This window comes from Pseudophryne corroboree, chromosome 8 (assembly GCF_028390025.1).
Source record: "Pseudophryne corroboree isolate aPseCor3 chromosome 8, aPseCor3.hap2, whole genome shotgun sequence".
Taxonomy (NCBI): Eukaryota; Metazoa; Chordata; class Amphibia; order Anura; family Myobatrachidae; genus Pseudophryne; species Pseudophryne corroboree.
The window spans coordinates 411,244,790-411,262,293 of record NC_086451.1 but is presented as its reverse complement, the minus strand read 5'-3'; the positions used below and the strand labels follow the sequence as shown (position 1 = coordinate 411,262,293).

Genomic DNA, 17,504 nt, shown 5'->3' with positions numbered 1-17,504 from the left:
TGAGTAAGTAATAAATGTTTCATCAGCAGTTGCAAAACTCAGCTGCTTGTAGCGGGTCAGAGTTTATAGTGGAACGCAATCTTTTCCTTCCTAATTTTCTCTATCTTCAGACTCTTCCACCACTTTACCATTTACAATCTTTGAGTCCCTGTGACTAACTACATCATCCTTCTCCTTTCCAGGGTATGACTTTCCGAACGTTCTACAATGGTTTGCCGAGCGAGTGGATCGTATCATCCTTCTATTTGATGCCCACAAGCTGGAGATTTCCGATGAGTTCTCAGAGGCCATTCGAGCCCTTAAAGGCAATGAGGACAAGATACGTGTGGTCCTGAACAAGGCCGACATGGTGGAGACCCAGCAGCTGATGCGTGTGTATGGTGCTCTTATGTGGTCGCTGGGCAAAGTGTTCAATACCCCAGAAGTGCTACGGGTTTACATAGGCTCCTTCTGGGCTGAGCCTCTAATGATTTCCAGCAACAGGCACTTGTTTGAGCTAGAAGAACAGGACTTGTTTCAAGACATCCAGAACCTGCCCAGAAACTCCGCAGTGCGCAAACTCAATGACCTGGTGAAAAGGGCTCGGCTAGTTAGGGTAAGCTTTATTCTACATCTTCTATGTGCGGTAACAGTGGTATCCGGTCTTTAGGTCGACCTCACTTAGGTCGACAGACATTAGGTTGACCACTATTGGTTGACATGGAAAAGGTCAACATGAGTTTTCAAAAAAAATTGCAATTTTTAAACTTATTCTACTTTTACTATCCACGTGGACTACGATTGGGAATGGTTCCCGGTCACGTTACGGAGAAAACTACAGAAAAGAAATTCCAAAAACTCATGTTGACCTTTTTCTATGTCGGTCTTTTTCCGTGTCGACCTAATCACTGCCGACCGATAGTGGTCAACCTAATGATTCACACTCGGTAACAGTATACTGTATGCTCACTGGATAATTCCTTATTAGGACTAGTGATATTGAGGTTTCTTATATGTTACTTCTCGGTACTACTGAAAGTGAGTTGACTAATAGAGATGAAGGACTAATTATTGGGCCTAATTCAGACCTGATCGTAGATGTGCTAAATTTAGCATATCTACGATCAGTCTTCAGACATGAGGGGGGACACCCAGCACAGGGCCAGTCCGCCCGCATGTCAGGCACCCCCCTTCCCTCCCTCCCCCCGCACAAGTACAAAAGCATCGCACAGTGGCATCACGCAGCCGCCGTGGCCCGCCCTCCCAACGGAATGGGCACGCTTGTGTTGCCGGGACCGCGCCCGATAAATGGCAGACAAATGCCTCCGCCCCACCTCTCCCGCCCAGCGACCGCCTCTGCCTGTCAATCAGGCAGACGCAATCGTAGAGCTAAGACATCCGTCGACTGTCTGGCATGCGCCGGCTCATGCGCAGTTCAGACCTATTCGCTGCTTTGTGGAAACGCACAGCAGCGATCAGGTCTGAATTAGCCCCATTGTGAGGTGTTTAAAAACTAAGGCCCAGATGTATCAAGCTTTGGAGAGTGATAAATTGCACAGTGTAGTACCAACTAACCAGCTCCCAACTGCCATGTTACAGGCTGTGTTTGAAAAATGACAGTTAGGATCTGATTGGCTGGTACTTTATCACTGTGCAGTTTATCACTCTCCAAGGCTTGATAAATCTGTATCTCAGTTCTTAGGACAGGTGGAGGAGCTAAGCTGCGTAGGCAGAGGGCTACCCTAAACATGCAAAAGCATCACCGTTGTGGTGGGGGGGCAGACGTGCCCTGTGCTGGGCGTCCCCCCGCATGTCAGTGTGTGATTTATCGTTCATATTTTTCAGTGTGTATGCAACAACAATGAACGATGCGCGTCCCCGCAATCGTTAATTGTTAATCGATCATCGTTTAAACATGCAAGCCAATTTGGACGATATTAAAGTATGTAATGTCATATCGTCCAAATCGGCCACAAATATCGTTTAGTGTGTATGCAGAAAATCGTTAAAAAAAAAAATCGTTCATCTTGCATACTGTATTGCACAAATCTATCAGTGTGTAGGGCCCATTACTTGTCATCACATGTATGACACAGACAGTAGAAGAGCTCAGCGTGTGAAAGGGGAAGTGGAGTTGCGGACCTCCCATTGTGAGTACATTTATGCACATAAACACACAGCGTGCGTTCAGTTATTAAGCTCGCACAATCACTCAGCAGGGAGCCATACTGCAGCTGTAGGTCTCATAATACAGATGTCTTGGGGTCATTTACAAAGCAAAAAGAAACACAAGGTGTTGCAGCACTCAAGCCGCTGAGACCTCATGCATTTGCTTTTATTCATATTACACCGGGTTTTAAACCACAGTATTACATGGCAGTGCACAGTTTGTGGCATCGTACAGCTTGCAGCAGTATTATCAGCCACATGTATCTAACATTGTACTAGGGTTGACCATCGACCATCGATGTCTGGCACACATTGGTGGTCTGGGGGACGTTGGGTTTTCCATTGATGTCAGGTAATCCACCATTGGTGTTTTTGTGCCAATGTTAATAGAGTGAGAGCAAAGCGTGAAGGACACTGTGTTTCTGATACCCCTTTCAGATTCACATAGCTGGGTCGCACCCGGGAATGTGTACACCGGTGCTTCCCAGGTGCGACCCGGCTTGAGACCCCTTTCAGACTTGCGTCCCGACCCGGCATATTGCCGGGTTGGAAACTTCACCGCTGACGCTACTGGAGGCTGGGCTTGGAGATGATCATCTCCAAGCACCGCCTCTTCCTATGCAGAGAACGGGTGCCGGGTCGCCTTGACCTGGCTTACCCGTTCACACTGCGTGCATCCCGGGTCAATTCCGGCTTCAACCCAGGTCACGACCTGGGATGAAATGCAGGGACGCTCAGGGTCGGATTGGCCCACAGGAGTACCAGGGAAACCACCGGTAGGCCCCACTGCCTGAGGGCCCACTCCTTCCTCTAGGGACCAGGTTCCAGACTGTGCACTTGTATTATACATGGTAGATATGTTGCATTACACTGCACTAAACTATTGTGGATTTCAAGCCTGGCCACACCCACTTTGTAGGCTGTCCACACGCCTAAGTATGGGCCATTATAACTGCATTCCCCCGGTGGGCCCTTCATGCCCCCAGTCCGACACTGGGGACGCTAGACCCGGGATATTCTTTCAGGACCCTTTCACACTGAGCAAATTCCCGTTGATGCGCATGTGCAATAACCCCGGAAATATTTGTCAGTGAGAAAGGGGTATGTGTGACCTGTCGCCCTCCCAAGGCTGCATCTCACCCTATGCAGCTATCCCAAATACTGCTCCCTATCTGAACACACAGAGGTCCCAAAACACAATTATTTCAAATTAGTGTATTTTATTGCATCATCTTTGTTAATGCTGCTGATCACTACAGATGCATCTATTACACACATATGGCTATACCTGGCCGCAGTGGTGACCGTCAGGAACAGAGTGGGATTAGAAGTGTCCATGTGTTATTATGTAGGAGGTATGCAGAGCTTGTGTCCTTACATTTTGTACAATCAGTAGTGTTCACCTGCTCCAGATGACAGCTGGAAAAGATTTTATTGATATTGATTGTGCTTCATATAATGACAGAACACTCCAGGAAACAATCGCTATAGCTCACAGACCGGTATCAGGGGCCACGATAGTTGGGACACCAAGTAAGGACATTGATCATGACATCCTGATCTGACACTAGAATATTTCATTTGCTTCTCACTCTGGACGCTGGCATCCAAGCTGGGAAAATGGTGTGTGACCCAAAGCCAGCACATTCCAGGCAGTTTACTCACTGTAGAGAGTAGGAGTGAGGGAGAGAGGGGAGAACTGTGTGCGAGGAAAGCTAAGAGGTACAAGAGAATGAAATGGAAGAAATGGAGAAGGGTAAGGGAACCTGTGTATGTGGGTTGGGTGAATAAAGAGGATAGTAGTGGAAATAAGATGAGTTCAGTGAGACCGATTAAATAATCACCATTAATGTCAATCTCCTGGTTCACACTCCATCTATGGGGGTAATTCAGACCTGATCGTATCAGCAAATTTGTCAGCAGTTGGGCAAAACCATGTACACTGCAGGGGGGGCAGATATAACATGTGCGGAGAGAGTTAGATATGGGTGGTGTGTTCAATCTGAAATCTAAATTGCAGTGTAAAAATAAAGCAGCCAGTATTTACCCTGCACAGAAACAAAATAACCCACCCAAATCTTACTCTCTCTGCACATGTTATATCTGCCACACCTGCAGTGCAACATGGTTTTGCCCAACTGCTAACAAATTTGCTGCTACGATCAACTCTGAATTACCCCCTATGTGCCAACATCATCCATGTTCCCTTTTCTGCCTCTGCCTCCCTATAACTAATCCTCTTCCGCTCACCTAACCTATTTCCTTCTGCCTGCATTCAAATTTGCTTCCGTATGTCTCTTGCTGCTGCACTCTATCCAACTATATTAGTCACCTATATGCTTTCTCTGTCTCTATTCGCCAGTGTCTCCTACTCCATCCTCACCAGTCTCTATTATCTTATGCTCTATACCAGCCATGAGCTCTGATTTGCCTTTTCACCAACAAACGCTCTACTCTTCATTCTCCCTCTTTTGTTCCCTCCCCGCCATTCTCCCTCTCCTGTTCTCTCCCCTCCATTCTCCCTCTCATGTTCTCTCTATTCTCCCTCTCCTGCACCTTCCCTTCTATTCTCCCTCTCTTGTACCTTCCTCTCCATTCTCTCTCTCCTGTTCCCTCCGTGCTCTTCTCATTCTCTCCTCTCCATTCTCCCTCTCCTGTTCCCTTCCCTCCATTCTCCTTCTCCTGTTTTCTCCCCTCTACTTCTCTCTCCTGTTCTTTCTTTCCCCTCTATTCTCCCTCTCATGTTCTCTCTATTCTCCCTCTCGTGTACCTTCCCTTCTATTCTCCCTCTTCTGTACCTTCCCCTCCATTCCCCCTCTCCTGTTCCCTCCGTGCTCTTCTCCCTCTCTCATTCTCTCCTCTCCATTCTCCCTCTCCTGTTCCCTTCCCTCCATTCTCCGTCTCCTGTTTTCTCCCCTCTACTTCTCTCTCCTGTTCTCCCCCCCCCCCCATTTTCCCTCTCCTGATCTCTCCTTTTTTCGTTCTCCCTCTCCTGTTCTCTCCCCTCCATTCTCCCTCTCATGTTCTCTCTATTCTCCCTCTCCTGCACCTTCCCTTCTATTCTCCCTCTCTTGTACCTTCCTCTCCATTCTCCCTCTCCTGTTCCCTCCGTGCTCTTCTCATTCTCTCCTCTCCATTCTCCCTCTCCTGTTCCCTTCCCTCTACTTCTCTCTCCTGTTCTCTCCCCTCTATTCTCCCTCTCCTGTTCTCTCTACTCTATTCTCCCTCTCATGTACCTTCCCTTCTATTCTCCCTCTCCTGTACCTTACCCTATATTCTCCCTCTCCTGTACCTTACCCTATATTCTCCCTCTTCTGTACCTTTCCCTCCATTCTCCCTCTCCTGTTCCCTCCGTGCTCTTCTCCCTCTCCTCCATTCTCCCTCTCCTGTTCCCTCCGTGCTCTTCTCCCTCTCTTATTCTCTCCTCTCCATTCTCCCTCTCCTGTTCCCTCCGTGCTCTTCTCCCTCTCTCATTCTCTCCTCTCCATTCTCCCTCTCCTGTTCCCTCTGTGCTCTTCTCCCTCTCTCATTCTCTCCTCTCCATTCTCCCTCTCCTGTTCCCTCCGTGCTCTTCTCCCTCTCTCCTCTCCTCTCCATTCTCCCTCTCCTGTTCCCTCCGTGCTCTTCTCCCTCTCTCATTCTCTCCTTTCCATTCTCCCTCTCCTGTTCCCTCTGTGCTCTTCTCCCTCTCTCATTCTCTCCTCTCCATTCTCCCTCTCCTGTTCCCTCTGTGCTCTTCTCCCTCTCTCCATTCTCTCCTCTCCGTTCTCCCTCTCCTGTTCCCTTCCCTCCATTCTCCATCTCCTGTTTTCTCCCCTCTACTTCTCTCTCCTGTTCCCCCCCCCCCCATTTTCCCTCTCCTGATCTCTCCTTTTTTCGTTCTCCCTCTCCTGTTCTCTCCCCTCCATTCGCCCTCTTCTGTTTCCTCTCCTCCGTTCTCCCACTCTTGTTCCCTCCCCTCTATTCTCCCTCTCCTGTTTCCTCCCTCCATTCTCCCTCTCCTGTTGTATACCCTTCATTGTCCTTTTCTCTCCCCTCCATTCTCCCTTTCCTGTTCTTTCCCCTCCATTCTTCCTCTCCTCTTACTCGTCTCTCCCCTACTTTCTCCCTCTCCTGTTCTCTCCTCTCCACTCTACTTCTGCTGTTCTCTTCCATCCAGCTGTTTCTCTCTACTGCTTCTTCCCTGCATCCTTCATCTGCTGCTCTCTTCCTCAGTCTCCCTCTCCTGTTCTCTTATCCACCAGTCTCCATCTCCTGCTGTTCTCTCCCCTCCAGTATCTACCAACTGCTCTCGCTCAAGTCTCCCTCTCCTGTTCTCTTATCCACTAGTCTCCCTTCTGCTGATCACACGCTAGTCTTAAAACCAGCAAGCCTATCTCCTTCTGGACTTGCTGTTTGCATCCTGTATGATTTATTTGGAATATTGTAAGCACACTGTTGCATCAGCTCCAGGAGTGTTGGATCACTTAAATATATATAACAAAAGAGAAAAATCATTTGGGTATTAGATTGCTGGTGGTGTATTAGGTTCGTGTCTGTGTGATTACATTGGGAAACTAGCTATGGCTCCAGATAGAGCCTGGAATCATTAAAACCTCCTTATCTCTTCCTGTCACCTTCTCACCGTGTCCCCGTCTTTGTCCTGTTAATGAGAGCCGAGCATGGGATTTCCTTACCAAGGGTGATTATAATGCTGGTGAATGGACATCTGTGAAAGCACTTCACAGGGATAGTGCCGGCCTGGAAGGAGCAAGCCAGTGCCTTCAATTTCAGTAAGAAGCAATCTAGAACTCAAGTGTTATTCTTAGAGACAGACGCTGAACTCTGAGAATGGACTGGATGCTATCCCACAGTACACAGCATGTTCTGCAATGGAAGACGGGCCTGATTCAGAAGTGCATACCCCCCCAGCAGGGAGGGGGGGGAGCACACCTGCATTTTTATAGCCATCCCCTGTTACCTCCCCCAAACAGTTACTACCTGTCAATCACTTTGAGAATAAATCCTCCCTGCATCAGCCATTACTAATCAATCACTGCACGCTACAGAAACCTGCAAATGAAACAAAGCATGGTGAAGACTGGGACAAGTGCAGAGCAGATGGGGCAGCTGCAAAGATGACTGTGGCTGTAGACCCAGACCTGACCATAATTTGGAGCAGGGCGTACAGTCTAAGTTTCCATTCTCTGTCTAATTTCTGACTGTCAGAACAAACAGCCTGGTACATTTGTATTACACCAGAGATATTATGTGATGGCCGCTTGGCAACTTTGCTATCTGGCACATGGTGTGCAACACCCTAGCAGGGCAATACTGTGCCCTTGGCGGCCACATCCCCTGCACATAGGACTTTACAATGAGAGGCGTCGGAACCGGGGCAGAAATGGTGCCACCCACTTCCATTGTGCAATGGACACCCTTAGTTCTAGTCCTGATGGTGTGTACTGTATAATGAATCTAGTCTTGCCGTCTGCCACAGAAAGCCTCAGCCCTTTATTCATCAAAACCCTTTGAACTATTTATTTCTCAATGTATCGTAGACCAGCTTATATTTGGAAACACAGATACCAACTTCCATGTACTGTATTTGCAGTCGTTTTAGTCCACAGATACAGAATGCAGTTTCTCTCCTATTTATCAGTCTCTCTTGGCGCCCTGGCGATTACCCTGCTCCTATCGCCTCACACCGGACCTGCCAATAAAGGGTTTCAGTGACATACGCATGCCTGGCCTGCAGCCCTGCCTGAGTACTGAGTTTTGACCCTGAGTAATCCGGGAAAACCTCACTGGCTTTGCTGGTTCCCCAGTGTCGGGTATAGGTATAGGCAATACGTACTAATTACCTAGGGGGAGATCTACTAAGCAGTGAAAAGTCTAAAGGGATTCAGTATGAATTATTGGGATCACAGCGGTCAGGAGACCGATGCCAGAATCCCGGAAGTGCTTCGGGGCCCGGTGGCGAGCTTTGTTCGCCACACTATTCTATTCCCCCCTTGGGTTGCGTGGACCACCACCCAAGGGGGAATACCAGGCTTCTGTCGGGATTCTGGGTGCCGGCATTTACATGCCTGTCGGGATTCTGGAGTTAGGATAGTGAACGCCGGGATCCCGACAGGCAGTATATTGACCACATCCCGTCTAAAGAAGTGAGCCAGTGTAGAAGTTGCCCATGGCAACCAATCAGCTGCTCTGTATAATTTGATAGTATGCAAATTAAAAATGTTACTTCAAAGCTGATTGGTTGCCATGGGCAACATGTCCACTGGCTTATTTATCCACTCTTTTCACTGCTTAGTACATCTCCCCCCTAAACCTGGGTTAATCAGCTGTGAAGTGTGAAAAGCAGGGTAAAGCCAGAGTGTTAACTCTTTGCTAAATAAGGACAAGTGGAGGTAGAGCCTTTTGCAATCGTTTATGCCAGGAAAATGTCTCCTTACGCTTTATCAATAGAGCCCTTATTAGTCTCCCTCTTCTCAGGCTCCTGAGCGTGAATCAGATAGCGTGACTGTTACCAGAACTGGGTGCTGTTGGGGTAATGGAAGTGAATACAGGGGTGACACAAATCTAGTATGAACTTACAACCCTGTGAGGCTCTAGAAAGCCTCCGGACCTTGGCTCCTCTGTGTGCGTGCATACAGTGTTCGGATGCATTGGGCATGTTTAGGATATTGATACTATTTATGGTATCACACACTTAGCTAATTGTTTACGGTTTGCAAAGTTCTCTCAAGTTTGTGCTTAGGCCAGGGTTTTATACAGGTCAGGAGTTTGTGACGGTTAAAAGGTGGGACCGAAAATTGCAGGAAAGAGATGTAGAATTTATGGACACCGAGGCTGTTGTCCAGGAACTAGTGTGACAGGCCTACACAAACAATAAATCAGGAGAGCAAGGGTCTATGATCTTACTGTATAACACATACTGTATCTGTATGATGCTGTGTTCTGGGTAAATAATAGCTAGGAACGCCGTAATCAGTATAAAACAAGCATAAATCAGTATGGAACAGTGGCGGATTTAACCTATGGGCTGAAGGACTATTGGAAGTCCTACCTGTCAGTCACAGACACACAAGGCAGTCCCATTAGGAGGTTATTCCTCAATCCAGGACTGCCAGACCGGGCTGCGATTAGCAGGGAGCTGACTTCCTGTGGGATTGCAGCCCAATCCGGCTTCCATGGGCTGCAGTCGATACAGTCCATAGAAGCTGAGGCGTTTGTACATGCGCAGTCGCACCAGCCCCATTATTAACCCAGCCCTGAACTAATATGGGAGCTTCCTGTTATGAATGAGGCACCCATATAATTATTTTATCTGAGGGTGGTACTATTTGGCATTGACAGTGATACAGCCACTAGCTACAATACGGCCTTGTCCATAACATTCACACTTTTGGCCTATAGGGCTCCCGTAGCCACGGAATTCCCATAGGACTTTTTCACGGATTGTGATACCGGTTTGCATAGGTCAGAGTTTTACAAATTGCACCATTACAGTCCAGGTTTTAAGGATATCCTTGCTTGAGCACAGGTGACTTAATCAGTACCTCAGTCAATGTGATTTAACCATCGGGACTCAAACATGGCTATTCTTAAAACCTGGACTGTAAAGGCAAAGTTTGGGAAACTTTGGCATAGGTATCTCACCAGTCACTACCCAATGCAGATTATCATCATCATCATCATCATCATCATCATCATCATCATCACATAGCCAGGAGAGCTCCATACATAGGCCACCCATGACCACATGACGCTATACCGCTAGAACACTAGAGAGACAGGAGGTGGCCAAAACACCTGCTGGCAGTGTTACCTGGTGGCAGTGGCGGAACTAGCGAGCGGTGGGCCCAGGCGCGACAAAATGCTTTGCCCCCCTTCATCCCATCCAAGTCCACCCCCTCACCTCTGGAGAGGATCTGGTAAGAAGGACCTCCTCAGGGCCAGAGAAATGGATACCTAGCAACAGTGCCGTAACTAGACATTTTAGCACTGCGTGCAAGAAACGGCATCGGAGCCCCACCCCTGCATGTAAAACAGGGGCAGTGCGCGCCCTAGGCGCACGCAAAAATATGTAGGGGTGTGGCTTCGTGGGGAAGGGGTGTGGCCACAAAATAATACCAATTCATAAAACGGTGCACAGTAGTCTCCATTATTCAAATTACGCCGCACAGTAGCACCACTACACCAGGTAGAGACCCTTTTACACCTTACGGCGGACAGATTCCCCTTTTTACACATTACGGCAGACAGCGTCCCCTTTTTACACATTAAGGCAGACAGCGTCCCCCTTTTTACACATAACGGCAGACAGCGTGCCCTTGTTACACATAGCGGCAGACAGCGTGCACTTTTTACACATAACGGCAGACAGCGTCCCCTTTTTACACATAACGGCAGACAGCATGCTCTTTTTACACATAGCGGCAGACAGCGTGCACTTTTTACACATAACTGCAGACAGCGTCCCCTTTTTACACATAACGGCAGACAGCGTGCCCTTGTTACACATAGCGGCAGACAGCGTGCACTTTTTACACATAACGGCAGACAGCGTGCCCTTTTTACACATTACGTCAGACAGCGTGCCCTCGTTACACATTATGGCAGACAGCGTCCCCTTTTTACACATTACGGCAGGCAGATTCCCCCTTTTTACACATTACGGCAGACAGTCCCCATTTTTGCACATTAAGGAAGAGAGAAAGAAAGAAAGAAAGAAAGGAAAGAAAGAAAGAAAGAAAGAATTATACTTACTCTCTCCGCTGGCTCAGGCTCCTTGGTGCAGCTTCTCCAGAGACCCCGGGCAGGAGAGAAGGAGGAGGAGAGAGGTGGAGGAGGGAGCCGCAGCAGCGCAGTGTTATTGGTGGAGGCGCTGCTGCTGCTGTCCCAGTCCTTCACCATAGGCTGTTCCCTGCCGCTGTGAATGCTGGGATGCGCTTCACAGCGGTGGAAGACAGCCTATAATGAAGCAGAGGGACAGCAGCAGCAGCGCCTCTGTAATACCCTGTTGTTATAGTGAAACTAACTTGGGAAATGTATAAATTTCTATATTTGTTGTGCCGATTTTGTAGGTTGAATAATTTGAGGTTGGGTTACCCTCACAGAGGGCAAAAGACTGGTGGAGTATTTACATCACCCTCATGGAGGGAAAATGGGACAGGCAGAACAGCTAATAGCCCAGAAGATAGATGGGCTCGTGGCTTCCAGACCTGTTCATTAACCATAATATAGGGGAGCTCTGGGCTCCTATGAACATAGAAGAGGCCAGCGCGTGCAGGTAGTCAACGGCGGGACTGATCCGGGCACCTGAACGGGACTTATAAAAGGGGCCAGAAAAAGGACGGTTGGGGAGAACGGCCTGAGGAGACAGAGGAAGACGGCGGTGCTGTGGCGCTGAAGCAGCGGGACTTGCCGTGACAGGGAGAGCCGCTGCCGGCGACAGTAGTGAGAGAGAGAGCGGATCAGTTACCTGCCTCCGTCTCCAGTATTCTTCAGCTACGAGTCCGGCTGCCGCGACGCTGTGGAAGGAGGCAGTCTGTGGAGCCGAGGGCGGGAGGAGGTAGCAGCCGAGCAGAGGAAAGCCGTCCTGGAAACACCCCTGGGAGGTGGCGGAGATCAGCGTAAGCCAACCCGTATAGAGCAGGGTAAACGAGACAGCCGTGAGTGACACAAAAAGGGGAGAGTAGTAGGAGGCACGGCACCAGTCACCCCATATAAGGTCGGGGTGGACCCGCATAGACAGTGATAGACGTGTCCTCTCCCTGAAGGGGATATATCACAGACTCCCCATCGCAGCCTCTCCATCCTACATCCATTTTATAACCCAATGGTATGTGAGGAATTTGCTTAATCAAATCAGCAGACAGCAGTTCAGGAGACACTGTTACAAAATGTATATATGTATACAGTATAATTGAAAGTTAGTCAGCGAAAGACTGCGTTTTGATTTTCAGTCACAACTCGACTTACCTCCGGCATCGTGGCAGCATAGTGAGTGATAATGCAACGTCATTCTATTCTTTAGAGCTCCACATAGAAAATCTCATCTGCAACAAATTAGAGCATATAGGGATCATTGTCATCAGTTTCCTCAACCTCTCTAAAGAACACTGAGTGCAGCACTTCATAGCATCATTATTACAGGATACAAAAGTCAGATACACATAGAACAAGGCAGAATATACTTCAGCTTACAGACGTTACAATAACTTGGTAGTCTGGCAGCCTAATTCAGCATTGGAAATTACCGAATTTAGTTATAAGGCCTTTCATGAAGGAAGTATGCTGACCCAGAATTTACTGCATCTGAGATAAATAGATTGTGAGGCTATCACTCCACAGGGTCTTTATGTGCACCAACGACATGGCCATTTAAAGTTGCGCAGCGTTGACTTTGGGGAAAAGGTACTTTTATTTAGTATAGGGACTTCTATAGAAATAAGTATATTTCATTTCGAAGCCTGTGTTATTGTAATTACTTCTGTTCAGCTGCTATAAGTAATTATATTTAATTGAGTTTGATTGTAATAGTAATTTTGTTGCATATTATATAAAAAAAAAACGCTTTACTCCTTTAGGCTGGAAGACCACGGAGAACCTCGGTCGCAGAAAAATAAAATTAATTCATCTCTTTGTCACATAGTTGCCTGTTAAACTATATTGCAGTATTTTAGAGTTATGTTGTATTAGTGATATGCAATATTCCTAAATACTTCTTATAATTCCAGTGATGATAGGGAATAAAAATGAAGTGTTCATTTAAAACAGCAACCTTACTCTTGTTTGGGGTATTTTAAGATTACTCCCCTCTTTGCGAAGACTGGACAGCTGCGAGTAAAAGATACGACTATCGAGCTATACAGGAAACCTGTTATTATACTGTAAAAGGGGTCTTTTATTAATAATACCTTGGGGAAAGTAACACCTCCACCAGTAGCAAAGCGCTGCTGCGGCTCCCTCCTCCTCCTTCCCCCCGTGTACGCTGCGCTCCTCTCCTCTCCGGGTGGCTGTGTGCTGCGGGAAGCGGTTGCCTGCAGCACACAGCGGCATGTAATGAGTCAGTTTGACTCATTACATGCTTTGGGCCCCTGGACAGTGGCGGGCCCCAGTGCAACGCACTGGTTGCACTGGCGGTAGTTCCGCCTCTACCTGGTGGGCACATGCACCACTACAGCCTAGCCATCCCTGTTGTTTCTTCATGCTGCTATTAATTATTTATATTTATAAACAGTGTGATGAACTATGATGTCAAATACAGTCATAAGCAAATGATGTGGTGTGCAGAGAGGCTTTGGAATGCCCATCTGAGCCCTGTCTGCTCTGTGTACTGTAAAATCCTTCCCCTCCTCCCCCTGCTGCATTTACATGACATGCTGTGAGCCTTTGTGTGGGTGACTGGCAGCCATGCTTTGCCTCATGCAGAAAGATTTTGTAAAGGAGGTCATGTAGAGGGACAGTTAAGAAAAAAGTAGTGACGAGCACCGGAAATTTTTCGGGTTTTGTGTTTTGGTTTTGGGTTCGGTTCCGCGGCCGTGTTTTGGGTTCGAACGCGTTTTGGCAAAACCTCACCGAATTTTTTTTGTCGGATTCGGGTGTGTTTTGGATTCGGGTGTTTTTTTCAAAAAACCCTAAAAAACAGCTTAAATCATAGAATTTGGGGGTCATTTTGATCCCAAAGTATTATTAACCTCAATAACCATAATTTCCACTCATTTTCAGTCTATTCTGAACACCTCACACCTCACAATATTATTTTTAGTCCTAAAATTTGCACCAAGGTCGCTGGATGACTAAGCTCAGCGACCCAAGTGGCCGACACAAACACCTGGCCCATCTAGGAGTGGCACTGCAGTGTCACGCAGGATGGCCCTTCAAAAAACTACTCCCCAAACAGCACATGACGCAAAGAAGAAAAAAAAGAGGCGCAATGAGGTAGCTGTGTGAGTAAGCTAAGCGACCCTAGTGGCCGACACAAACACCTGGCCCATCTAGGAGTGGCACTGCAGTGTCACGCAGGATGGCCCTTCCAAAAAACACCCCCCAAACAGCACATGACGCAAAGAAAAAAAGAGGCGCAATGAGGTAGCTGTGTGACTAAGCTAAGCGACCCTAGTGGCCGACACAAACACCTGGCCCATCTAGGAGTGGCACTGCAGTGTCACGCAGGATGGCCCTTCAAAAAACTACTCCCCAAACAGCACATGACGCAAAGAAGAAAAAAAAGATGCGCAATGAGGTAGCTGTGTGACTAAGATAAGCGACCCTAGTGGCCGACACAAACACCTGGCCCATCTAGGAGTGGCACTGCAGTGTCACGCAGGATGGCCCTTCCAAAAAACACCCCCCAAACAGCACATGACGCAAAGAAAAAAAGAGGCGCAATGAGGTAGCTGTGTGACTAAGATAAGCGACCCTAGTGGCCGACACAAACACCTGGCCCATCTAGGAGTGGCACTGCAGTGTCACGCAGGATGGCCCTTCCAAAAACTACTCCCCAAACAGCACATGACTCAAAGAAGAAAAAAAAGAGGAGCAATGAGGTAGCTGTGTGAGTAAGCTAAGCGACCCTAGTGGCCGACACAAACACCTGGCCCATCTAGGAGTGGAACTGCAGTGTCACGCAGGATGGCCCTTCCAAAAAACACCCCCCAAACAGCTCATGACGCAAAGAAAAAAAGAGGCGCAATGAGGTAGCTGTGTGACTAAGCTAAGCGACCCTAGTGGCCGACACAAACACCTGGCCCATCTAGGAGTGGCACGGCAGTGTCACGCAGGATGGCCCTTCAAAAAACTACTCCCCAAACAGCACATGACGCAAAGAAGAAAAAAAAGATGCGCAATGAGGTAGCTGTGTGACTAAGATAAGCGACCCAAGTGGCCGACACAAACACCTGGCCCATCTAGGAGTGGCACTGCAGTGTCACGCAGGATGGCCCTTCCAAAAACTACTCCCCAGACAGCACATGACGCAAAGAAAAATGAAAGAAAAAAGAGGTGCAAGATGGAATTGTCCTTGGGCCCTCCCACCCACCCTTATGTTGTATAAACAGGACATGCACACTTTAACCAACCCATCATTTCAGTGACAGGGTCTGCCACACGACTGTGACTGAAATGACGGGTTGGTTTGGACCCCCACCAAAAAAGAAGCAATTAATCTCTCCTTGCACAAACTGGCTCTACAGAGGCAAGATGTCCACCTCATCATCATCCTCCGATATATCACCGTGTACATCCCCCTCCTCACAGATTATCAATTCGTCCCCACTGGAATCCACCATCTCAGCTCCCTGTGTACTTTGTGGAGGCAATTGCTGCTGGTGAATGTCTCCACGGAGGAATTGATTATAATTCATTTTAATGAACATCATCTTCTCCACATTTTCTGGATGTAACCTCGTACGCCGATTGCTGACAAGGTGAGCGGCGGCACTAAACACTCTTTCGGAGTACACACTTGTGGGAGGGCAACTTAGGTAGAATAAAGCCAGTTTGTGCAAGGGCCTCCAAATTGCCTCTTTTTCCTGCCAGTATAAGTACGGACTGTCTGACGTGCCTACTTGGATGCGGTCACTCATATAATCCTCCACCATTCTTTCAATGGGGAGAGAATCATATGCAGTGACAGTAGACGACATGTCCGTAATCGTTGTCAGGTCCTTCAGTCCGGACCAGATGTCAGCATCAGCAGTCGCTCCAGACTGCCCTGCATCACCGCCAGCGGGTGGGCTCGGAATTCTGAGCCTTTTCCTCGCACCCCCAGTTGCGGGAGAATGTGAAGGAGGAGATGTTGACAGGTCGCGTTCCGCTTGACTTGACAATTTTGTCACCAGCAGTTCTTTGAACCCCAGCAGACTTGTGTCTGCCGGAAAGAGAGATCCAAGGTAGGTTTTAAATCTAGGATCGAGCACGGTGGCCAAAATGTAGTGCTCTGATTTCAACAGATTGACCACCCGTGAATCCTTGTTAAGCGAATTAAGGGCTCCATCCACAAGTCCCACATGCCTAGCGGAATCGCTCTGTGTTAGCTCCTCCTTCAATGTCTCCAGCTTCTTCTGCAAAAGCCTGATGAGGGGAATGACCTGACTCATGCTGGCAGTGTCTGAACTGACTTCACGTGTGGCAAGTTCAAAAGGTTGCAGAACCTTGCACAACGTTGAAATCATTCTCCACTGCGCTTGAGACAGGTGCATTCCACCTCCTATATCGTGCTCAGTTGTATAGGCTTGAATGGCCTTTTGCTGCTCCTCCAACCTCTGAAGCATATAGAGGGTTGAATTCCACCTCGTTACCACTTCTTGCTTCAGATGATGGCAGGGCAGGTTCAGGTGTTTTTGGTGGTGCTCCAGTCTTCTGTACGTGGTGCCTGTACGCCGAAACTGTCCCGCAATTCTTCTGGCCACCGACAGCATCTCTTGCACGCCCCTCTCGTTTTTTAAATAATTCTGCACCACCAAATTCAAGGTATGTGCAAAACATGGGACGTGCTGGAATTTGCCCAGATTTAATGCACACACAATATTTCTGGCGTTGTCCGATGCCACAAATCCACAGGAGAGTCCAATTTGGGTAAGCCATTCCGCGATGATCTTCCTCAGTTGCCGTAAGAGGTTTTCAGCTGTGTGCGTATTCTGGAAAGCGGTGATACAAAGCGTAGCCTGCCTAGGAAAGAGTTGGCGTTTGCGAGATGCTGCTACTGGTGCCGCCGCTGCTGTTCTTGCGGCGGGAGTCCATACATCTACCCAGTGGGCTGTCACAGTCATATAGTCCTGAGCCTGCCCTGCTCCACTTGTCCACATGTCCGTGGTTAAGTGGACATTGGGTACAACTGCATTTTTTAGGACACTGGTGAGTCTTTTTCTGAGGTCTGTGTACATTTTCGGTATCGCCTGCCTAGAGAAATGGAACCTAGATGGTATTTGGTACCGGGGACACAGTACCTCCAACAAGTCTCTAGTTGGCTCTGCAGTAATGATGGATACCGGAACCACGTTTCTCACCGCCCAGGATGCCAAGGCCTCAGTTATCCGCTTTGCAGCAGGATGACTGCTGTGATATTTCATCTTCCTCGCAAAGGACTGTTGGACAGTCAATTGCTTGGTGGAAGTAGTAAAAGTGGTCTTACGACTTCCCCTCTGGGATGACCATCGACTCCCAGCAGCAACAACAGCAGCGCCAGCAGCAGTAGGCGTTACACGCAAGGATGCATCGGAGGAATCCCAGGCAGGAGAGGACTCGTCAGAATTGCCAGTGACATGGCCTGCAGGACTATTGGCATTCCTGGGGAAGGAGGAAATTGACACTGAGGGAGTTGGTGGGGTGGTTTGCGTGAGCTTGGTTACAAGAGGAAGGGATTT

The 17,504-nt window shown here is 48.2% G+C and overlaps 1 protein-coding gene and 1 long non-coding RNA gene across 2 annotated transcripts in view; one reads left to right on the top strand and one right to left on the bottom strand.

Moving 5' to 3' along the window:
• The window catches only part of LOC134949353 (uncharacterized), a 93,067-nt gene that overhangs the window by 45,760 nt on the left and 29,803 nt on the right, over positions 1 to 17,504 (bottom strand). Inside the window, exon 2 of the long non-coding RNA XR_010183145.1 lies at positions 12,118 to 12,194. This is a non-coding gene — a long non-coding RNA (uncharacterized LOC134949353). The remainder of the gene's footprint in view (positions 1 to 12,117; positions 12,195 to 17,504) is intronic.
• The window catches only part of EHD2 (EH domain containing 2), a 75,183-nt gene that overhangs the window by 45,006 nt on the left and 12,673 nt on the right, over positions 1 to 17,504 (top strand). Inside the window, exon 3 of the mRNA XM_063937863.1 lies at positions 183 to 595. Within this exon, the coding sequence (XP_063793933.1) occupies positions 183 to 595 (413 nt within the window). The remainder of the gene's footprint in view (positions 1 to 182; positions 596 to 17,504) is intronic.